The 24744-nt window shown below is 38.6% G+C and overlaps 2 protein-coding genes across 2 annotated transcripts; one reads left to right on the top strand and one right to left on the bottom strand.

Annotated features, from left to right (window-relative positions):
- The first annotated feature begins 1424 nt into the window (after positions 1 to 1424).
- On the top strand, positions 1425 to 9120 carry LOC113114156 (forkhead box protein O4-like). Its single transcript, XM_026280945.1, has 3 exons — positions 1425 to 3510; positions 4162 to 5631; positions 6001 to 9120. Exons 1-2 carry the CDS (start codon positions 3079 to 3081, stop codon positions 5605 to 5607), a joined length of 1878 nt encoding a protein of 625 aa, XP_026136730.1. The 5' UTR covers positions 1425 to 3078; the 3' UTR covers positions 5608 to 5631; positions 6001 to 9120.
- LOC113114157 (sestrin-3-like) lies at positions 9008 to 22901 on the bottom strand. Its single transcript, XM_026280946.1, has 8 exons — positions 22705 to 22901; positions 15433 to 15630; positions 14928 to 15356; positions 14449 to 14563; positions 14121 to 14245; positions 12882 to 13048; positions 12533 to 12677; positions 9008 to 12126 (listed from the first exon to the last, which is right to left on the bottom strand). Exons 1-8 carry the CDS (start codon positions 22768 to 22770, stop codon positions 12037 to 12039), a joined length of 1335 nt encoding a protein of 444 aa, XP_026136731.1. The 5' UTR covers positions 22771 to 22901; the 3' UTR covers positions 9008 to 12036.
- Between the last annotated feature and the right edge of the window lie 1843 nt (positions 22902 to 24744).

The following is a 24744-nucleotide window of genomic DNA, read 5'->3' as shown; positions in this document are numbered from 1 at the left end:
TGTAGTCTTTTTTAACACATTGCTCAGTTTCACTTACTGTATATCCTCCAAATATTCCTTTCGCTTGAAAATTAAGAGGCTGGGAGGACACTTTAAACCAGCGATAGATGTGGAATATGTATATTTAATAAGTAATAAATCACTCCCACAAAATAATGGTAACCTAGTCAGTGATTTATACATAGTGATTTATTAACTTAGTTATGCAAATTTTCTGAAGTATCATATCCGCATACATTCAACACAAACCATAATATATATATATATATATATATATATATATATATATATATATATATATAATTAAATAAGTAAATACATGACATCACAACTGGCCAGTCAAATTAATTAAGCAATAAGAATTTTATTGAATTTATTTTGGAAACATTTATGCATTGAAGATAATCAGAAATGACTGTTTGGAAAAAGGTAAAATTGTGAAGTAATTTACTCCACTTTGACTGATTAATGTTTATGTAACATCATCGGGCAAGTTAGGGAAGAAATGTAAATCTAGACGTATATTTCCACCACAAAATTATGATTTCTATTATTTAATTTCACGTTTCTGTCATTCTGCAATAATGACTTTTTGTAGGCCTACTTTTATGCATAACTTTTTTTTTTTTTAAATGCACACACACTATAACGTGGATTGTATATTTAGTCAAAGGAAACAAAAAAATTATCAATTAAAATGATATCTAAATTAATACAACTACTTAATCAGACAACAAAAGGCTGAAGAATTGCATCATACTTTGTGTTCTCTACCGCCCACAGCAATTCTGGGAACAGGGGTAATGCCTGGGAAGGTCCTGTGGGTATTGTAGTTCTCCTGGCTGATCCCTATACATTTAAAAACTTGCATATGAGCAACAGCTGACCTAAAAAAGAACAATGCATTTTCGAGTAAAATTCAGATTTAACATGACTAAATTCAAATGAGGATAGACAACCCCACTGAGGGGGCATGCACATTTAATGTATGACTTTCATTTAAAAACTACCTAAGAAATCAAACCACGTGAGGATTTCAGATAATGACGACTCTTCATTACATCGTCTCTCTGATGTAAACATCTTCTAATATAAAAATAGCTTTCATCCACTTTATCTTAATTAAAAAATGAGATTGCAGTTTCATCGAAAAAACATGTGGGCGGCATGAGGTCAGGGGATCGCGCACAAGGCATTCCTTCATTAGATTTGGGAATCTCCTCCTCCTTCATAACAACCTAGAGATCCTAAAATGACAAAAAATTGCCCCAGCCAGGACCCACTGTCGCACAAACACACTTCTTGAGAAACTATTACATAACATTTTGCGTGCTCAGTCTTTTTTCGGGATCCCGGACCGGTTTCCCCCGGTCGTGTTTACGGTGCACAACCTATCCCAAGACTGACTACATTTCCCATCAACACTCTCGGCGCATGCGCACGCCGCGTTGTCTGGCAGTGGTAAACAGACGTCAGAAGGGAGTCTTCGCCTCGAGTCAAAACAAAACAAAACAAGAAAGATCTACGAGGAATAGCTGTTTGTTTATCTTCATTAACAGCAGAAGAGAAGCGATTCCGCGGTAATTTCAACAAACCGCCAAGTTATTGAAGAGAAGCGGGTTTCTTCGACTTTTACCGGAGGGATAATAACTCATAAAAACTGGAGTTGGCTAACTAGGTGACCATCTAGTTACTCTCGCAGTAGTAAAACTACGCTTTTGAGTTTTGTCCCAGAGGCCGAGTAGCCGGCGATCGAGTTCAAGAAGCGGACAGGCGGCGCCTTTTTGTCTTTTCGGAGAACACATCGACCGTTATTGGCATACTGGAAGCCTTCAACGGAACGGATTCGCTCGGCGCGAGCGAGCATCGTGTGTAGCCGCGTCTCGAGGAACATGGCAGATGGTGGCACGCGCCAGCACACAGCGTGGAGGACCGTGCACACTTGAACGAAAATAACACAGCTTTTTTATTGTATGGTAAAAACTACCCGTTATGATAGCGCACTCCTGTAGGATATTGTCTTTGTACTTTTTATTTTTTTTTAAATGTAAAATTTTGATCGTTATGATTTAAGTTTTACGTACGGATTATTTTGGCGATTTAACAATCTTGCTTAACGCATTTAAGTGGGGTGCACTTAAATCATTTTAAACCTATATTTTTTATGTTTTTAACCTCGGAATGGATCCCGATTAATTAAATAACGTGACTTTGTTGACTTTGACAGGCAGCTGTAACAAGTAATTCCCATCCACTTGAATTCGTTTACAAGGACAGTATTCTTACATAGTATAGAAATACACTCAGTTTACAGGAAAGATTAGTGTACGACTTGATGCGATCATATTAAGGTGATTTATTGCTCTTTTTGTTGAGTTTGTAAGCTGGTTTACTCGTTTTTTCCTGTCTAAAGTCTAATTGCGAAAGCCAATCAACCATTAGCTGCTATAATAGGAACCAGTGGGAGGTGGTTATTTTAGCAATTACAGCGCATCTTATGATTGGTTTTGCGATTTCACCTACTTCAATGCCTCAATTAGATTTTTTTTTTCGGTAAAAGAGTGTTTAATTATATACAACAGTTCATAGCTCATCCTTTGTCACTCCAGGGCGTCCTCCTTTACTGTGGTTTATCTTTTGACAATCCAGCTGTTTTGATGTGTAGTGAATTTCCTTTGTTCTTTCTCCATTAAACAAAGAGACCCCCTTCTATCCTCGTTTCCTCTATGTAAATCAGAAGGTTTATGTTAGTTACTATTAAGGAGATTATTTGGCCCCTTTAATCTCCAATCTGAGGATTAACTGACGCTATATTGGTGTGTTCAGATTATTACGAATGTGCTCCGTTACGCTCCAGACAGTCGCAGTTAAATTCAGTACGGATGATTTATACTGTAGTGTAATATATTAAAGAAGAAAAAATATTTTAAAAACAAGATTATTTTACTTTTGGTATAAATAGTCGTACTCTTACTTTTCATCGGCCAGTCTTTTTTTTTTATTTTTTTTTTACTTCTCATCAAAACTTGTTCAGTGAAATCCAGCCTTTCTCTGAAATTATCTGGATTGCATCTCATAATGGAGGACGAAAACATACCCCCGATTGACCCAGATTTTGAGCCGCAGAGCAGACCGAGGTCATGTACATGGCCGCTGCCTAGACCCGACATCTCAGCTGTCAAAACTGGGGGGGCCGACGGCTCAGAGTCTGCTGCTGGAACTCCACCCACCGAGGAAGATAAACACGAGCCTCAGCCAATCATATCCGAGCCTGAGAAAGTTGCGGTCTTGGAAGGCGGGATTATCGCTGGAGTGGGCGGAGCTACGCCTCGGAAAGGCTCTTCCAGGCGTAATGCCTGGGGTAATCAGTCCTACGCGGATCTGATCAGCCAGGCGATTGAAAACTCGCCAGAAAAACGACTTACTCTGGCGCAGATCTACGATTGGATGGTCAAAACAGTGCCTTATTTTAAGGACAAAGGAGATAGTAACAGTTCTGCTGGGTGGAAGGTACGTCTAAACAAGATTAAGAGTTAATAATAATTATAATGAGGGTTTGAAATTAACTTCTTCACTCACCTGGCAATTTGTCAACTAAAATTTAAAATACTGGCCATTCAGAACATAAATAAATCAATAAATAAAATATAATTTTCCTGCTGAAATCAAGTTACTGACTTTTCAGAACTTATACTAGCCAAAACATAATTATCACAAATAAAACACATGATGAAACTCAGAACTTTTTTATTCAGGAGTCAACATTTGAAGTAGATCAAAAAGGTTAATCAAAGTTGTCATAAAGACAAGAACGGGTATTGTTTTAGTTCTAGGACCAGTTTTATGAAAGGTTTTGATCCACTTTAAACGTTGACTACTACATATTTGTATTTGTATAACTGGGCTGCCTATCTAATAATATATTTTGTTTATCAGATTGAAATGTTTTTACGCTGTTAAGCCTCTCCTCTGTTGACATCCATTTAAAAAACAAACCAAATAATGATAATTCATGCCGCAAACTGGCTTGTAAGTTCACAGCATTAAGTTATTTTTCGGATGTTCATTTCAAACCCTAATAGTAATATTTTCAATCATGTGCTGTTAGGTTACCGACATTAACACTTTTAGACTTGATTTATTTTTTGTCGTCCCATTTAGAACTCCATTCGCCACAATTTATCTCTCCACAACAAGTTCCTGCGAGTGCACAATGAGTCGACTGGAAAGAGCTCTTGGTGGATGCTTAACCCCGAGGGGGGCAAAACCGGCAAAGCCCCTCGCCGCCGCGCCGCCTCAATGGACAACAGCAGCAAATTGCTTAAAAGCCGTATGCGCGCAAAGCAGACTAAAAAGCAGGCCGGAGCGGCTGGGATCGGAGGCTCTGGAGGTTCCCTGCAGGGTGAGGGTGCCTCCGGAGCTGGTGGTGCGGACAGTCCCGGGTCTCAAGGTCAGTTCGGAAAGTGGGGAGTGAACAGCAGCAGCCCTTCCTCTCGTGGCAGCCTGGACGACCCGGACATGTGGACGAGTTTCAGGCCACGTACAAGCTCCAATGCTAGCACTCTGAGTGGGAGGCTTTCTCCCATAGCCACGGGGCAGGAGGACGAGGATGACCTACCTGAGGACGGTCTTCTTAGTGGCTATTCCACAGGGAATCTTCCCCCAACACTAACTGAGACGCTAATGGAAGAGCTGGATTTGATTGACGGGCTAACGTTAATGACAGGTCCGCAAGGTGGTGCGAGCCCTAGCACAGCTCCTCCTGCCCCACCTCAGCCTTTGCCCTCGGCATCCACCCTGCTGCCCCGAGTGTCCAGCTTTCCTTCATTTCGGCAGCTGCAGCAATCAAAGGCTACACAGGGATCCACTCCGCCAGGGTCGCAGAGCTCTGTTCAACCCAGTGCTGGATCGAGCACAAGCCAGTCAAGTTTTGGAAATTCGCTTTTCAGTCCTCTGCCCGGTCCGGGTCACAGTGGTTTTAGCACTCACGTGCCCTCCAGCCTCGAAGCGCTCCTGATCTCCGATTCGCCCCCACCCAGCGATGTTATGATGACCCAGATGGATCCTCTTATGCCGAGCCAAGGAGGTGGCGGGCTTTTGGGGCTTGGGGGATCTATGTCCAGCAGCCGAGCTAAGGCAGGCCAGATGTTGCTGAGCAAAGGCATTGACACAAGCGCAGTGGGGCTGATGAGCCTCCAGCCTCAACCCCAACTCCAGCACTCACAGATGGGCTTTGGAATGATGCACTCGGCCATGAGCCAGGAACCACCTCAGCTTGCAGCTATAAAGAACCAGCATCAGGTGCCAGGCGCTGGGATTCTGCAGCACGGAGGTGTCCCATCACCCGGTGGGAACGGAGGCCTGCAAGGTCTAGGCCAGTTTGCAACACCGACCTGCTTCATGCCCTCCCAGGACCGTCTGCCTACAGACTTGGATATCGACATGTTCACTGAAAACCTGGACTGTGATGTGGAATATATTATCAACAGTGATCTTATGGATGGAGAACTGGTTGACTTCAACTTTGACCCCATCATACAGGGCGGACAAGGCTATACTGGGCCAGCAACCCAACAGAGCGCCTCCCACAACTGGGTGCCCAGCTAACTTCATTATTAAAGATGGTAACAGGTATTTTAATTTTCCTTTGTTTTAAAAATACAGTTCAAGTGAAAATACAAGTTTTACCCACCCTCATAATGTTCTTAATACATTTTATTTTCTTCACGTGGACACGAAAGAAAACTTTACGAATGTGCTCTGCACTGACATTGAACATCAGTGTGATCCAATGTTTATCTGGACCCCCATTTTAATTTTAAGGGGCAAAAATGCTGTATTAAACATTCAGACACATTCAAAGTAATACAGAAACAGCATGAGGATGAGTAAATGAAAATCTCTTTTTAAAGAACTATTCTTTTAATTAAAATGATGGTTTTACATTATTCTTTATTTTGTTCCAATGTGTTAATCCCTTTTCTCATGATTTATTTACAGGATTGTAAATAAGACATCCATAAGACAACATTTAGAAACAGATGCGGCACATTGTCTGAACATATTCAAAAAATTTTGCCTCTGCATTTGCCATCGTACCTCAAATAAATAAACTGCTCAGCTAAGGACAATACACACGTCAAGTGCCAATGTCAACTGAAGAGTGTGCTGTTGAACACAGAGATCGTGGTTTTGAAACGTAAATTTTCTCTCTTTTTTTTGTCTTATATGTGCAACATTTTTTTGGCCAATCTTGGACTCCAGTAGCACACATAATAAACAGCTATTCATGTTTATCACATTTATGCCTGTGATGCATAGTGTAAGATGGAGATGGTACTCCTCCTTGGTCTTCTTCAACCTGATAATGGAACCCCTTCGGCCAGGAAGATCAAACTTTTCAGCTTTTCTTGATGTGAACTTTTGTTTGTTGAACAGAAGTGGAGAAGTCCGAGCAGCCGACATCGATAGAGTGATTTTCACAGCTGACCTGACGTTGCTGTTGTTCTCAGCCCCCTTCTGAGCATGAAAACAACATTGCACCACAAGAATGTTAAGTTGAGAACAACGTTGAGTGGCGACTGACCACAGAGCACAGCTGAACTGTTAAGGTGTGCTCGCTCTATCTCAGTGCTATGAAGCATCAAGGTTTCAAGGTGGTTTGGTGACGCTGTGGTGTTCAATGTGCAATTCGTTTGGCTTTTATGACCTCTGCTCTCACAAAGTGATGTGCTGAAGAGGCTAATAACTGAATGATGATTTAACTGTCTGCTCTTAAGTGTTTGTTAGTGATAACAACAGTATGAAGAAATGTGATTATCCATAGGGCATTTTGATGCATTTTTAATCCTGCCAACAGGTTAAATGGTATAGTGTTATAGTTGGAAACTGTGCCCTTTTGCAGAATGCAATACCTGAAGATTTACTTTGTGTGTGTGTGTGTGTGTGTGTGTGTGTGTGTGTGTGTGTGCACAGGAGGATATGTGTGTACATTTGTGTGCCTGCAAATTTGTTTAATGCTCTTAAAACTTGATTCCAACACACTGACAACAGAATTCAAGGTTACGCTGAATCATTTAAATTAAGCGCAGAAGAAAGATCTTGAAGAAACATGGCTACAATAACGAGATGTTATGGTTCCTCTGGCATGTTTGACTGTGTCCGCAGAAGCACAGAAGAAAAACTATTTTCTCCGTTTTTCATAAACGGCACTACTCCTATTTTAAATATATATATATATATATATATATATATATATATATACATTTATTATACTACAAAAACAGTTGGGCATATTAACTACAATTCTAATTTAGATTGGGGTGTTATCGTTAACAGACTAATAAGAAATAGCTGTTAATGATTTTTTAATCTGAGCAGAAGCTATTTCAGATCATTTTTAACGGTCATTTTCTATGTAATCTTTTATTTTTGTAAAAGATGAAATGCATATAGATTTTATACAATAACCAAAGGAACACTAAGAACTGCACGTTGGATGGACGGAAGCACTGCAGTGCGGATAAGCTTTACGAAACCTTTCTGAAAGATCTATGTAAACTAAATCCTAATTTGATTGATTGCATGAGGACATTTAAGAGAATACAATTCATCGAAAGTTTCCATTTGCTAGAGTTGTTTGTGCTAAACAGAAAATATATATAAATCTTGATTTGCTAGGTTGCTTTTTAATTGTCTAGGCAATGATTTCATCTCAAAATGCGAGACTGGTCCAACTGAAAATGATTAATGCAATGTTTCACTCTCAGGGTTATGAAAAATAACAATTTAAACAATTTATGCAAGCCATCATCACGTAGATATTTTAACACTGCAGAAATATATCTAATGTTGCAGTTTATTATTAGAGATTTATCTAATGTATGCATTTGTAGAGTTCCTACAAAACTTTGTAAACTGCCAATGAACACTATAGCATGTCACTCCAGAGAAAACCATTCAGTTTTAAAGCCCTTTTCTTTTCAACTTGTACCTTTAATCTGTAATAGAAAGGTTGATTTTTAATTCATTATTTGGCCAGATGGCTTTTGCGCAGTTTAAAACCAGCGTTCTTTTGGTGTATAAATTGGCTTTAATTTGAAAGCTTGATATTAGTAACTCTTATCACATCAATGTAGTGATCTGAGCACATTAGATTACTTGTTAAAGTGCTCTCTCCTTACAGAGAAATCATTGTAATCCTATTCATCGGTGCTAGATGTTAAATATGAAAATGAAAGAGGGCCATATTTGATTGGTGCATATGTAGATATCAGGGCCTTTAATAATTTTATGCAACACATATTAAGTACAATTTCTTAATGTAAAACATTGTATGAGAAATGTACCTATGTGTTTTAATTCCCAAACTCTCAGTTTTTGTATATTATAAAAGAAGCTGTGAATGGGGAAGGAGGGGCTTGGCCATCTCACGAATGGTGGAATATTTAATACAGCGATTAATCAACCGTTTACATCGATGTGCTTGTCATTTGGGGCATCTTTTCTCATGTTTTTTTAAATTTTTTATGTTTGTACATGTAAAACAGCTCCTGGATGTCTAAGAGTGATAGTTATTCCTGCCTGGTACATCTTTCAGAAAGCTTCAAGGCTGACGGTCACCTTTGACATTTTCCTGTGTCACTTGAGTGTTGATTTGAAAGTGATTTTTCGTGGTTAACACCCTGGCATTGTTTAATTTCTCAAAGTACAGATATTGAATATTGTATTCATCACAGGGCTTCTGCATGAAATGCAGGAATTCCACACCTTCCCTCTTTCCAAATCACTCTCACTTTTCTTGTTTGATATTAGCCTTCTTCCTATGGTAGTCATTCTTTAGTTCCTTTCATTTTCTAAGAGAGTTTGCTAAGTATCCCAGTTGATAACACAGAACATTAGTTTATGGTCTAGGTTGGGTTTTTTTCTCTTTTGTTTTGGGTTATATGACAGGATGTAAAACTGACGAGTTGTGCATAGCCAATATACTGTATATGTACTTGATTGCTTTTTTTTTTTTTTGCTCAATTCATTTTGTTCCCCCATATTTTGTTAGTCAGAGATCATTGAAAGCAGTTCAGCATAATAGAAATAAACCTGACCTGTTCAATGTTAAGTTGATTTTGCGTCATTGGTCCATTCATTTGACTGTGTGATGAAAAATATCGACAGAAATTAGTTTTCTGATTTATTTGTCTCTCGTTTTCGATCTTAAATCTGGGTTACAGTGAGTCTTGTTCGAAGCAATAACGAAAACTACTTTTACTAATTCTAATTTCATACGAATAGGGAAGCCACAGCACAGGACAACAGACCACCAGGGGGCACATTTGAAGAAAACACAAAGTTTTAGTTCAACTAATTGCTTTTTTAAGCTTCACATTTCTGTTTTTAAACATACTCTGAAATGTAGTAAACGATTTGAAAGAAATGTCTGAATTGCTGGTGTTATTTTCTTTTTCTCAAAGAAATACGAACACAGATGTACCACTAGATGTCAGGATGACACTAGTAGTTTCAGAAGCCATTATTAAAAATGGATTGCCAAAATGATTGACATACCAAGCGCTCATTCTAAAACTCTGAACATATAACGATTTTAAATGAGTAGACTATATGCAACCTTAAGGTTAATTTTCTAAATCTAGACTATTAAACCCATTTACTTTCATAGTTAATGACTAAATAAAAACAAGACAGACCAATGATATTGCATATCTTTATAGAAAAAATAAGCTTTCACATTTCAAAACTTTTTTTGCTTGTTTTTTCTTTTTCAAGTTTTTTTTTTTTCTTTTTTGGTCAGTTTAAATTTTTATAGTTCCTACATTTACGTGGTAAATAAACATTTTGGCAATAGCCATGCTCATTCAGTCTCCTCCGCCGAGGCACAGTCCTTAACGTCTTCCAGCTGAGGTGTTGGAAACAGTCTGGAAGTGTCCACATTTCAGGGACGTGGCAAACCTTCATTGAAGAACAAGCATTTAAGACAGTCCTGCTTAAGGTAGAACGGCCGTGCTGCAGTCCTATTCTGCTCCTGACAAACATCTGCGGATGTCCACAACCGTCGGTAGGCCCAGATAATAAACATCATCTATTATCAGCTTGAATTAATGCAGTAGCATGAGGCTTAGCTCTGAGTCCAGTTCCAACTTACCAATGAGCCGTGACTCATCAGCAGTCAAAAGGCACCGTGCGTCCAGCACAGACTGCGGCTCCTGTACACATTTCTGCTGATTTACATGCCTTAGTTTATATTCTTAACAGTTCAGACAAGAGCAAAACTGACATCATCATCATAACCCTCCCTCAAAATGACAAGACAAGGAACAAGTTGAAACAGGAACAAAAGTAATGCAATGTTTAAAAATAAACACACAAAACCAACCATAGGTGTTGCCCAAGTCATTCTGCCAACTAGATTTAACCAGACTGATGAGAGTTTAACACAGTACAGGTATTTGGCCTAAAACTGGACATTGAATATATTCATGGCATCAGAGCGGCCGTCGTCGCCTCTTCAAGCAGTTTGTAACAATGACAGCTGCCAGTTGCAACCACACTTGTAGGGTTTTGTGCAAAAGGTTCAGTGCAAAACCAAAAAAAAAAAAAAAAGATAATTTTGTGCAGGTCAGGTATGGGAAGGATAGCGACAGGCTGACCGCGAACCTTTACTCATCTTATATAGTTCTATCAGAAGTCCTTCATTTGATCTATACCAGCGCGTCAACATTAAAAATCACATTTTAAGCTTATTCTCATCCGAGCTCCTTCTCACTTACATCACTTTTAATTTTTACACGGTAAAATATTTTAAAACAAATCCTAACTGTTGCTGATACACCGGAGGCGCCAGCACAACATAAACCTAAACGCTAAATGCCGGACCTCTCAGAATCACTTCAGTGGGCCATTTCCTTCAAAATTAAAGACCTACTTTTAAATGATATTTTAACTGTTTTCCAAGTTGGTCATTCAAATACATGCGGTGTTGATTTGGCCAGTTTGTGTAGAGCAGATAAAACTGACTGTCAGCTCTAAGTAACTGAAAAACACTGAGAACCCTACCACAAATTTTTTTTTTTTTGAAAAAGTGATTCCATTCTACTTCTTTGAACCCGTCAAATATAGATCTTCACATTGTATAGCGGTTTAGATGCCTACTGAGATGAATCGGATGATAAATATGGATCCTATAAATGTACCCATTTGAATGACTTCCAGCACCCATGCAGACAGAAGAGCGTGTGGAAGATTTTGGAAAACATCAAAGCTAATAATTGATTAGATTAGATTGAACGGAGTGAAAACAGTACTTGATGACGTGCTGTGAAGCCACAGTCGAAAGCTTATTGAGATATTCTATAGATAGATACTGACTTAAAAGTGCTCATTTATAAAAGAAAGTTACAGCTGTTGAACCTTCTCTTACCCTTTGTTAAATTTTGCTCTGATCTCACTATTCCACATTCAAATGAAATATCTGGAAGCCATGTTAAGCAAAAGCCTTTGTCCAATCACTCGTTATTTTCTGTAAACAGTGACTCAAATTGGCGATGACCTTTCCAGAGCTGGATACTTTGGAAATGGACAGTTGTACACATTTTCTCTCACTCAGTTGAATAGCAACAGCAGAAAACAAACAAAACAAACAAACGGGAAAATATTACTGACAACAACCACAACTGAATAAAAATAATTGCACATTAACCATCTGATATAAAGATACTAAAAAAAAAAAAAAAAAGGTAGAAAAAGAAGAGTATGCGCACAATAGGACAAATACAGAAACAAAATGAAGTAGGAGAAACATGCAAAAAGACATTAGGGGTGAGAGCGATTGCTTTGCACCTGTTGTTTTTTTTTCTTTTTTTTTTTCTAAAGTTTCACCTTTGGCAAAGAAACGTTTCACAGCAGTACCTTACATCACACTGGTTAAACTCAGAGACAACAAATACAGAGACGGATCTCTGATTGTATTTCTTTGCCTTGACTTTCGTTGTACCGTGTCCCTCTGTGGCGCTGAACGTTCGTGTCCTATGCGATCATGTATTGAGTGATGGCTCGGAGCGCGTACAGCAGCTCGGCCTGCAGACGGGCCTCCATCACCAACAAATTTATATGAACCTAAAAGACAAAACGACAGGAATATTGGTTTTAAAACACTTATGAAATACTGTTTAGCCATTTAAAGTAGGTGGTATATTTTATTATTCTGTTCCATGGAAAGAACAAAAAAAGTCATACAATTATCAAATTAAAAAATTGTTTATTGTTGAGTGTCAAATTTGATACATCAGGCATTTACAGCTCATTTTGTATGATAGGATAATACAGAGCTCAAACTAAAGTTGTACTAAAAGGCCTTTTACTTGCTAAAAAATACAGTCAAACAACAGAATGCATGAAGTAGATTGAGTGCAAAATGTTTTTAATTTAGAGAATTTCTACATCAAATATGATACATTAGGCTTTGTGGGGTTAAGTAGATGCTATTGAGGTGTACGCAGCACAAGTTTTGATAGGAATTCACCTTCTCTGAAGCTTTGACAGTGGCCCAGGACAGTGGGCATAGAGGGGTCTTGCTGGAGTCGGGATAGCAGGCCACAGCTTTAATATAAAGTTTCAAACCACGATCCAGTAACTGGTTGACTTCCCCATAATCGTAATCATCATATCTAAAAACAAAATTGTCAATGTAAGCGCTTCCTTTTTTTTTGTGGCCTTTTTCAGCATTTTCGAAACTAGTTGTTAAGTCACAATGTGTGAGTGTGGAGTTGAAAGCTTGGCATTAGACTTAATTTCATGTTTTTGTTTTTTGCATTCAAAATGCAAACTTGTGGCAAAATGCAAAAGTGCAAAAAACCAGGGAACCAGGGTACCTGATGCCATAGATACAATGAATGTAGTTCCAGATGGCTCGTTTCAGATCGGGGCTGTGAGGGAAAGGGAGGGAGGCCACACTGCGGAATCGCTCGTCCAACAAGTGACCTATATCAGAGTAGAGCCTGTTCACCAACGAGAAGCCGTGATCCTCCCATGAATAGTCCTGCACAGAAAGATTAATAAATATAGCATTCATAACATAACACATACTGTGGTTTTTTTAAAGACTGCTATAGTGCTATAGCAGTTTCTACAATGGTTCATAAACTACCATTCAAAAGTTTGGGACCAGTAGGATGTCAATGTTTCTGAAAGAAGTCTTTATGCTCACCAAGGCTGCATCAGTAATATTGTGAAATTATATTATAATATAAAATAACCATTTCCTACTTTAAATGTGTTTTAAAATTAAATTTATTCCTGCAATGTCAAAGCCGAATTTTTAGCATGATGTCTTCAGTGTCACATTATCCTTCAGAAATTATTCTAAAACGCAGATTTGCTGCTCAAAAAAAAAGTAAAAAAAAAAAAAAAGACAGAAACGAGTAGTTTTTTTAAAAGAATCCCAAACCATTACACGTTGACGTCAACACAAAACATTAGCATATTGCCCACCCACTTAGTGGTCTTTTCGCATTGGCCTGAATGAAAATGCTAATTCATTTTGCCACTAGGTGCCATTTTTGGCACAAAGTCGGACCAAATCACCACAGATTAGAGTCACATAAAACAGCAGATTGGAAAAATTAATCGTTGAGCAAGTAAGGGAAAAATAAATGCATATTATAAGACAATTAAAGTGTTTTTTTAACTTGCATGCATGTCAACCTGTTGTTGGGGACTCCCAAAACTAAAATATGAACATCATTACCCATAATAGGAGGACTTTAAAAAAAAAAAAAAAGTTTATCTTATATTTGATCAATATAATGCATGCTTTCTGAATACAAGCATTCATTTCACACCCTAAACTTCAATATAAATTGGGATAAATAAACTGCTTTTAACTACAGGAGTTGCATACGATTCCCATTCAAATCAAATGTAGAAAGCCTACTTGAATGAAACTTGCTTTTGAGAGGATTGGCAGCGGCACAGCGCTTCCTTTTAAGGTTTTGAGAGTAACATTAAGTGCTGACAGTCTTGAGAAGGAAGGGCATGAGCTGTAATTCTGACCCTTAGTACCCCTTTATGCTACTACTTTTGGTAGGTGACACCCAATGCAAAGCCCCCACCTGCACCCGGAATACTTGGAAATGGTCCTCCTCCCGTCTGGCAAATTCCTGGTAGCCGAATTCTGGGTCTGTGACGAAGCGGGAGGGGTCTGCGGAGAACTTCGCCTCGTCCTCCTCCTCCACATCTGATATGGGGTCACATTTGAGAAAGAGAAAAGCAGGTTACGAAAGAGGGTCCATGAGGGAGCGTTATATACACAAGAAAAGGCCCTTGTGTAAAAATAACTCTCTAAACACTCATCCCAATCCAAAATTACACATCCTGTTTATAGCAGCATTGGGAAACATGGTTATACGACACACTGGCTTAAGACAAACAACATCTTACCTGTATGTAGGAGTGTCTGCGAATGGAGTCGGTCTCCTTTTCTTTCCCTGATCTCCTCCTGTGATTTTTGAATTTGTTCTCGAAGGTAAGCGACTTCACAGATGGAGTCTAAGGACTAAAAAAAAAAGAGAGCAAACAATGCAGGTTATATCTGTATTAACAGACTTCACATGTCTTGCACACTGCTTCACCTGGGTGTTTGAAAAAATATTGTTACTTATGTGCCAAGCTGATATCGGAGTAAAAAATAAACGTAAAAGAATGATATCAATCTTCCTACAGTGTTGATAGTGTCTACTCTCTTCCCAAGCATTCAAGTGGTATCACTATGATCAAATCCAGCCTATTATAAAAATTACAGAAGAACAGGAAGTGCTGTGATGTTTTGATTTTATATGCATTTTTAAAAAAAAAATTTCAAACCCATGCAAACCTAAACCTAACCTTGTTTACCAAATGAAATGAATGATCATCCGTACCCTTCGCCGTGGCACCTTCTCTGTGGGTCCAGTAGAGGGTGGCGAAAAGGTGGTGTTGCCATTGGCAGCGTCACAGAGACAGTAGCCAGGAGGTGTGCCATGATGCACTCTGGGAGTGGGAGTGGAGTCAGAGTCAGAACCAGAACCGAAAACGAAACTGCAGAGGGAGTGACAGTGGGCCAGCAGAACCACGGCCTGAACCAGCTCTGCCAGAGACCAGCACTGCTCTCCTGTCTTGAGCAGGGCCTGTATGTGAGAGCGAGCCGTGAGCCAAGGCTGATGGGCCAGGACCTTGTTGATTTGATCAAGGTGCTGTAGCCGCGGCGGTGCAGCCTTTAACCCCTGAAGCCATAACCGGTCTCCGCCAACACGCAGAAACTGAGCCGAGTGCAGAGACACCAGGTCCCTACAGTGATGCCGAGCCGCAGCCTGAAACACAAATACATTTATCATTCAACCCGAGATATTACCTGAGCCTGTGACTGACTGTAGAGCATGTTCATACCATGATGGCAATGTAGTGGCGGTAGGGCAGGGGCAATGGGCCATCCATATAGAGGATGTAGTGCTGTGTGCGCAGGAAACTCTCCAGGTACTGTGGGTGAGAGGCCATCTGCTGAGACACCGAGTCCAGACGCCCCCTGTTGACAAGAGCCTTCATACACAAGAGAGAAGCACGGTCTTTCTCAGAGTTCACCATCACCTGCCAAAAAAAACAAAAAATAAAAAATAATAAAAAAAAACACAGCAATGAGAAATGGATAAACAAAGAGGCAGATAAAAAGCACTTTGTGAATGAAAAACACCTATTCAGTGTGTGTGTTTTTAGGTTAATCTTAAAGGAACCACTTTAAAATAGCTTTCAATAGTTTTTTGCGGCATTCCTCAAATAGTTCCCAACAAAAAAATAAAAAGAAGTAAAGGAATAGTAGCAAACAAACACCGAGTCTGCCACGGGTCCTGCGGGTATCGAGGGACATTAATAGACATTCCACACTAACAGCGACCTACTGCTGTTTCAGACCAGACAGACGTCTGTCGACCTCAATCTCCTACTTTCACACCCCAAGAAGCTTAAAATACATCCAGATTATAAAAATGGCAATGGACACCATACCCATGTTTAATCACAGACACAACTTGGGAGTTGTGGCTCAATCATCCGCATTTAGCATAGGCGACTATTTTAGACAATTTGTGGAAAGGAAATCGATCTGGAAATGGCAAATACATTGTCCCGCTGTCCTTGTTTGACTGGTATTGAGGATTGAGATCTGCTGATTCATGTCTTCATGTTTTTTAATGCTGATTGTGAAGGCCAACCGAGGCCTTGTGCCTGCGCCTTTGGCCTGCTTTGTGTCTGAATGTGGGATTATGGAAATCCTGCCTACTTCCCTCCTGTCCGAGCGCCTCGCAGAGAGGCAGAGAGACAGAGAGAGAGAGAGAGTAGAGGAAGAAACAGGAGATTGGAAAATAGTGAGAGAGCAGCTGAAGGTATTTAGAAGCAGAGCTGGTGAAAACAGGCTTGATTGGACTACAAAATACAGCTTAAAAAAACTTACCCATTTACTGACATCAGTGCATAAGATTATAAATATAAAGTTAAATTTAAATAAATATAAAATATAAAGAAAGTGTTTTATAAATGTGCACCAAACTGTGGTTGCAATCTCTACTTTGAAATTACTTCATTTTTCTGTTGCTGTAACATAGGCTGCGTGGCTCGGGGGAAAAACAATTCAATTTCACAATTCCACACAGAAATGCGTCACATTATTGAAGTTCAATGCAATTTGAAGGCCATTTTTAAAGGTCAGCGACACATTTTGACACAATAGTGGTAGATATTTAATTAACTAACACTAATGGAACTACAATAGCTCTAGGGCAACAAGGGTAAAATATTACCACAATATTTTTTTCCCCACATCATTCAATATCAATATTTAAATCAATATTTATCTGATAATATAAATGGGGAAGAAAATGCTTTCCACATGTTTAAGGCCTTGAGAGCGAACGGAAACATCACTTTTTAGTTTACGAGCAAATGTCTACACTACTTTTTAATTTAGAGTCCCACAAAATCAGTTTGATTTTTTCCCCTAAATTGTGTCCAATTATTTTCTATAATTATTATTACTTTCATAAATACATTTTATTATATAATAAGTAATATAACAGTGACTTTCTTTAAGTTAAACCAAACTTTTATTTTGTCAGTTGGTCATGAAGACCTTTTGAGTTTCAGTTTGCGTTTGATAGTTTTTCAAGTGAAATGGCAAAATGCAGCTCTGCAGATGAAATTCATGTGAACTGTCCTCATATGATGAGACGACAGATGCTGAAAACATCACGACAAAACTTAAGTGACACGGACCTGATTGTCTAGATCGTCTAGTAGGCTAAATATTAATCTGCTCAAGTTTATTATGGATATTTTGGATTGTTTCCCAATTAATATTTTTTAATCTTCTACCTCTAGTCTTGGCTCTCATTTCTTGTATGTGATATGAGATCAGTTGTAATGTTTGACCGTGAGAGGGTGGCCTCCGTACTTCCTTCAAGCAAATCGTTCCTCCGTGGGTCTGGCTATAGTTAGTCATGGCGATGAACGGGTCAGTTACACTTTCTAGGCTGGGGGGAGAGAAGAGGATGAGCTCTGACTGGACGCTAACATGAATGTGGTCACGTATTGACTGAAATCTTGTTACATAGTTACGGGGGACAACTAAGAGCGGTGGCCAAAACAGCTCTGGGCCATCATAACTCTTCCTGACAGCACTGAAGATTCACACTGACAGCAGGGCACGTACAATCCCTTTGAATCACAACACATTTTGGGTCTCCAAATACCACTTAAAATCACATTAAAGAACTGTTAGCAATTAGCCAACTGAAAATCTCCATGTCTCCACAGTGCTGAGTTTTGTTGGGGAAAATATGTGGGTAATAAATTACACCCAGGTCCCAGCTCCTTCGCTCTTCATACAGTGTCTGACAGAAAAGAGAGGGTTATAAATAGTCCTAGAGGACAGCTGAGATAGCACATGCATAGATAAGTAAGAAACGCCATTCCTGCACAAGAGACACCATAAAAAAAAAAAAAAAAAAAGGGTTTTACTTGCAGGACGTCAGAAATATCTCTCCAGACAGGTTCCTCAAGTAAATGTTCATGAAAGGGAATGAACTTAAACACTAAACCGTAGGTCAATATTTGCTTCTTAACCCAATTTAACATGCAATTCAGATGAGAAGTAGTTTAGCACTGAGGTGCAGAGAGTGGATTGTCCTCTATTGGGAAAAGTGTCAGCCTAACCGGTTTACTGAGGTCTTTTAAAGTGTGAAACTTAACATTTAAAGTCATTAAAAAAAAATTATAATAAAAAGAATTACACTACATCTGGTTGATGACTAATTTTAAGAGGCAACTTGATGAAACAGGAACAAAGACACTCTCTATCAAGTAAAAAATCTGTGTCAAGGTGGCGCTGAAAGCTGTGATGTATTTCTGCCTGAGATACAGGTGTCTTGTCATTCAATTCAGTCGAGGCTTGCAAAACATGTGCAAGCAATACGTCCCTTACAAAGCATCGCAGACTAACATTACACTTACCTAGAAAGTCTGGCATTTATACTCCAGATCAAGTGCGTATCCAGATCTGTTTCTGCATAACTTCCATACATTTGTTGTGTCCCAAATGACACACCACTGCTGACTAATATATGAACTTTATAAAGTTATTTTGTCATTCAATACTGGAATCTAACAGCCAGTTTCCCGTGTTACAAAAAGAAAGGCTGCAACATTTGAAAGCAAGAAATGTTCAACATTACACACTTCATTTTTTTGGTTAAATAAGTGCATCATCTTGGTATATGTTTCTTACTGGAATTTCCAGTGTTAACATACTACTGTGAAAAAAAAAAAAAAAAAAAAAACCTTTTTCAATTAAATCAAAGATTCCAGGACACATTTTACAAGAAAATACTATTTCAGTCTTCGATTTTAAATTTTTTGCAACTGTTTGTAAAATTAACCAGCAAGTATTTATATACTATAAAATGGCATAGAAAAGCGCAGGAGTACGTGGATTGGGATGTACCTTACTGTTGAGATTTTAGAAGCATTTTGCGCTGGGAAAAGCTCTAAGAATATAGAAGTGAAAATATGGTCAACCAAGAGTCATATTGGCAATAAAGCACAAGCCACAAGGCATTTAAACAAGACTGAGATGTTGAGGTCAGGCTCAAACAGCAGTACAAACACTATTCTCCATTGGGACGCAAGTACAAGTGCACTTTCCCTGGTAAACAGATCACATGTCTCCGAGCCTGGTCGCAATGCCCAAAACTCCTCAGCGGTGACCCAGAAAAACAGGCAACTGCAAATACAGATATATTCAACATGCTATCGTGGTTCAATACAGAGTGTTCGTTTCATAACCCGTATCAGCAGCCGCAGAAAATCACAAGGGGGGAGTCTTTATCCCAGAAACGAGACAAAACAACTTGCAATTAACTACTAATGAAACTTCAGAGGGAAATTAGAGACTAATGCAAGTCATACGAGAAGCTGAGAGACACTCGCACACCCACACACACTCAATGAAATGCTGCAGCAGATGCTGGTTTTTGTGTGTATATCAAGCTGCGATCAACAAGAGATGTTGGTTAAACTTTTCAATTAGGGTATAAAGTTCATACATAACAACAGCACAGTTCATGGTCAACCGCATAAGGTTATTTTGAAACTTGGGGCGATTTTTTTTTTTCAGTACAGGATGCCTCATCAGCACCAGCAACATGCACTGACATGTCTTTACCAACAGTCAACACGAAACAGGAAGTCAGTCTCATATCCTCTTGGCGAGTCCCTCAGATTCAGCCGAAATCTTGTTTATTGGGTAAACGTGCCACATTCAGCAATCATAATTCCTGTTTCCGTGAACAATGACAGCATACACGTCCTTTACTACATAATTAAGTTATTTGTTGGGTTAAAAGTTAAAGTGCTACACGAAGCAGCATTTGTGTGATATATTAGAAAGACACACAAAAAAAGTGCAAGATCACTCCATGAACAAACAAAACAGCAGTTAGATTTGAATATATTTGCATATACTCTTGCGTTTAGATTTGAATGAGTTCATGTGTTTATTCTTGCTGGTGGTCAAATACAAAAAAAAAAAAAAAAAGAGGGGGGGGGGTGGTAGTACACCCACAATTCTGTGATCGGTTGCTCATTCTCACGTCGTACAAAAACTGTACTTCCTGCAAAGAAAGTCAATGATAACCAAAACTCTCTGGTTACCATCATTCTTTAAAATATCACTTTTTAAGTGAAATTAAGTCAAAACTACTCGGGTAAGTGACGCCAGAATTTTTATTTAAAGGTGAATGATCCCTTTAATTGGGTGACATTTCACCACTTTAATAAAACAGACAAACATAAGCCTACTGCTCATCTTTTGTCATTTGAGGACGGTCTAAACATGAGGGGGGGCGGCCTTCGGTTCAGAATAAGAGCAAGATGCGATATTCAATCTGCATTCCCAGAAGGCCTGGAGGGCTCAGTCCATGACATGCGCAAATGCCCCAATTGCTGTTGCACAAACCCCATCTCTCTCCCTCTCTACAAAGGAAACACTATTTTGGCTTGCCAACCTGGAAGCCAGGAAGAACAAAACAGCCAGCTGCACCTAACTGGGGGTTGGACTGAAACAAGGCCGGCAGCAAACACACACACACACACACACACACACACACACACACACACACACACAGGGCAAGCCACATATGGATGCAGTCATACAACCAGGAAGACTGACATTAACACAAGCAGACAGTGTGACATACATTCAGCAGCTTGCATGATGACAGATAGTGAAGTAAAGGCAGATTACTGATGAATCACATTTCCGAATGGGAAGTTCAACATTTGGTTTGCTGGTAAAATCAGTTGTCTGTTATGTTGTCATCTTTGTGCTTTTGTGGTCTTAATATTCATGGTCAGCTATACTTCAAACACATATCTATAAATAAGCTACATAATGGATTGCAATACAAGTTTAAATCCTACCGTACTGTTCGGACAATGTTACAAAAGCAGTTTGTAGTCAGGATATTAAAAATGCTCTCTATGTGAAACACATTAAGGAGCTTTGAAACGCGTCTTATAATACTTATCACCTACAGATATTTTTTTGAAGAGTATCTTTTATAAATGGACCAGTGGTTAGCTGAGGGGAAAAGAGAAAACGAGTTTTTAATGTTAACAAACCAAGTACAAGCCTAGGGTATTTTCTTATGGGCTGGCAAATGAGAGCATATTTCTGAGAAATGTTTAAAAGGCACATTCCTCCATTGTTCTCGTGTATGCGCAGGAGACAGTGCCCCCTCAGGCCACAGGAGGAACTGCGGGCAAATGGGAGAAAAACAACTTTGATTGGCAGTATATCAGCATCAAATCACACAAACGGGAGAAAGAGAAAAGACTCGCACAACAAGACCAAAAAGTCAAGCGTGAGGAAAATTCATTAATATATTTCCCCGTGCAGATTGTCGTGTCACGGTTTACGGGTTTAACTACAAAGGGCTTTGTGTTTGCCCGACGCGAACTGCGAAAAATGACACTACGACAGCGCCACAGACAAATGACAGATTGTCATTTTCACAAAAGCTTATACGCAATCAGTTGATTAAATATACTTAAAAGATGAAATAAATACAAAACGAAGGAAACATTATGAGTTGAATGATCGAGAAACGAATGCTTCTATGTCGATACGAACCCAAAAACACTCGATCAGTTGTCTTCGTGTATAAAACAGAAGATTCTTCTTACAAACAACTCAACAAAAAACTCAGACGGTATAAAACATACAAAACTTCAACATGCCAACATCAATAGAAAAGCTTATTGTCATGAAACGTTAGGTTTAGATGATTAGTGAACCCATAACCGTGACTTGATCTGCACCAACCAAAGGCTTTCAAGATTGTACTTTTAATTCCTCGTGGAGCTTTAATGTTTAAATACTGTTAATACTTGTGGTATATTTAAACAAACACATACCTTTATGAGTAGTCAACATAGTTGCAAGGACACAATGGCCATCTAAACCAAACTGAAGCATATGCACGACAAAGAAGCTTATTAAGATGATCACTCTCTGTCATCAACGCAATGGATTTGCACAGCTTTTCATTCAACAAAATACAAAAAAAAAAAAGACTAAATGTGCCATGGGATCACTATTGTTCAAACGAGTTCATAGCTGCCTAAGATTTCAGTTGAACTGCAGCACAAACCTTAACTCCAGACTGCAGCTTTAACGTTACATTGTGAAAACACTTTCATTTTGTCAAAAATGAAGTCGATATAAGGAATAATATATACTGAATACAATGAATTGGCGTTTAAAACTCTTAGCAAATGGTCATTGGTTAACAGCAGACTGATCTTTTAAATATATGTGAACGACATTCGTGTACGTTATGCTAGAAAATAACGGATATTAACGCAAGTTACTTATGGCGACGAGTCTTTTCTTTCAAAGAGCGACTTCTGAATATGTATTCAAAAATAATGACACGTATACCTCGGATAAGCGTTTTAAACACGAATGTATGAACGACATTAAAGAGTTGATGCTTTTGTTAAAGTAACGTTAGATGAACTGTCAACTTTGAAACTTCCCAGCAAGAGTCTAGATAACCTCCAGCTACGGTTTACAGTTATTATCTTGACTTCAGGTAACGTTATTTATGTTACCTGATTTTGAACGAACTGGCACTGGGTTCCAAGGCGATAGTCCATGTTTTTCGTGCAGATGATCATTTTCCTCTCTGTATGAGCATGAATGCGGCTCCTCTGGCTTTCTTGGTTCTTCTCAGCGACTCGCTAACAAAGGCCGAGCCGCTATGAGATCTACATGCCCGGACATAGAGCTGCAGTGTCACTGGGCGAAAAAACTATTGACTGACACCTCCACAACGATGGCATCCAATCAGATAGATAGGGGGGCGGGCCTAAGAGTGGAGTGCAGGCCAATCAAATTTTAGTGCGAGCCAATGAGCGTTGACATGCGGTCAGGAGCGGTGGAAAAATACCAGTTTGTTAAACACGTTAATCCCGCCTACTTTTATGACGCAATGCAGCCTGACAAAAATTACATTTTTTATTAATATAAAGTAAAATAACAATTACAATTGTAAACATAAAGACAAAGTAAAATAAAAAGAAATTTTTTTGCCAGGGTAACAAAAAACAAAAGCAGCATAATAAAATTACATCTTGATTAATGGAACTTTGTATAGTTTCCAAATATTTATCAAGGGCAATTCTGAATAACGAAAAGAAAAGTTTAGAGCCAGTAAACTTGACAACTGATTACATTACCGCACTGTCTGTGAGGATAACTTATAGCTTGTTTTGAATTAATTATTTGGCCATTGATTCACTCAACCAAAGATGTCTAAAATGTCACAGTCATTCAAAAAAAAAAAAAAAAAAAAAAACAAACATGAAATCTCACTGCTGTTTAAATTTACTCATTTGAAGCTCTATATCCTGCACTGTCATAATCTAAGCACAAATTAGAATAACCTTAAAGAGTTTTATTTCAGCAATTGGAAGAAAAATATTCCACTATCCCTGTGTCTCAATATGCATACTAGTATTCGGGAATAGTAATAGGCTACTAATACTATTTAGGGTTGAAATTATGGAAATTGGGATGCAGGCAGGGTATAATTTTTTATTTATTTAACTGAAATCATTCTTGGTCTCCAATTTTCCTCCAGTTGAGACTCTCACAGTCTTATAGGCCTGCTTTTTTTTTTTATTTATTTTTTTTACCATAACTGAAATATGCTTGAGTAATCAGGCATTTGGAAAATTGCACAATAATGCACAAAGAAACAATTCTGGGAGCTTGTGAATACAGCAGGCCCATTGCTAAAATCAAGGGGCTTAGGACAAATTTTATGGGTTAACTCTGTCCCCTAGGCCAACTGAGTAAGCTATACCATACAGGACCTTGGACCTTAGTGTTCACCTCGTCATAGAATCCAGAACAATGTTTCCGGCTGTTTCCTCTCTGAAAACAGTAGCCTACCCTCCATAAATATACTAAAAAACACTGCTTTAAACTCAGACTTACTCATTCAGTTAGTATAAATCCCCACATCTTTCAAAGGTAAACAGCTATATTTTTTGTATTCTTCCTCAGACTATTCATTTACAGCATCAGAGATTTTATTGGTTAAAACCGAATATGTAATATTTTGAATAAAACCAGATTTGGAGTTTCATATCCATCAGCTTTTATGTCACATACACTAGTACTCCTCTATAATTCACAAGGTGCTCTGTAAAGACGGTCTAGGTCTGGGAACAAACGGATACTTAAACTACATTTTATATGCCTCTAGCCTTACAGGGAAAAAACAATGGTATTTCCATTGAACAAAAAAAAAAAAAAAAAAAAAAGGAATGCATTCTGAAAACATAATGAATTGTGATTATCAGTAATATATAGGATAAAGAGGATGATATGACATTTTAATATACTCATATTTAATTGAGATTATTTAGAGCAAACACTACCATATAACATCAAAATGGAGGCTGTTTAATAGAAAGTGAGTCAGCTTTTTAATATGCTTTATTGCAGAGCGTGTCCTTAACTAGTTTGACAAAAGTGCTTATTCAGCGTGTGATGTCTTGTAGTTCTGCTCCCCTCAAGTCAGAGTAAACTTAACAAAAGCCTCCGGGCCATCATTGTCTGGACTCATTCCGTCATCTCTCAAA

The sequence above is a fragment of the Carassius auratus genome, chromosome 14 (genome assembly GCF_003368295.1).
Source record: "Carassius auratus strain Wakin chromosome 14, ASM336829v1, whole genome shotgun sequence".
Classification (NCBI taxonomy): domain Eukaryota; kingdom Metazoa; phylum Chordata; class Actinopteri; order Cypriniformes; family Cyprinidae; genus Carassius; species Carassius auratus.
The sequence above is the reverse complement of the archived record's forward strand: the minus strand, read 5'-3'. Positions and strand labels throughout refer to the sequence as shown.

What these genes read in the sequence shown, in the direction of transcription:
- LOC113114156 (XM_026280945.1), top strand. Translation starts at nt 3,079, where the DNA reads ATGGAGGACGAAAACATACCCCCGATTGACCCAGATTTTGAGCCGCAG. An exon ending in ACAGTTCTGCTGGGTGGAAG is followed by an intron (nt 3,511 to 4,161) that starts GTACGTCTAAAC and finishes CGTCCCATTTAG; the next exon opens with AACTCCATTCGCCACAATTT.
- LOC113114157 (XM_026280946.1), bottom strand. Translation starts at nt 22,770, where the DNA reads ATGATCATCTGCACGAAAAACATGGACTATCGCCTTGGAACCCAGTGC. An exon ending in GCCAGTTCGTTCAAAATCAG is followed by an intron (nt 15,631 to 22,704) that starts GTAACATAAATA and finishes TTTTTTTGGCAG; the next exon opens with GTGATGGTGAACTCTGAGAA. An exon ending in GCCACTACATTGCCATCATG is followed by an intron (nt 15,357 to 15,432) that starts GTATGAACATGC and finishes TTTGTGTTTCAG; the next exon opens with GCTGCGGCTCGGCATCACTG.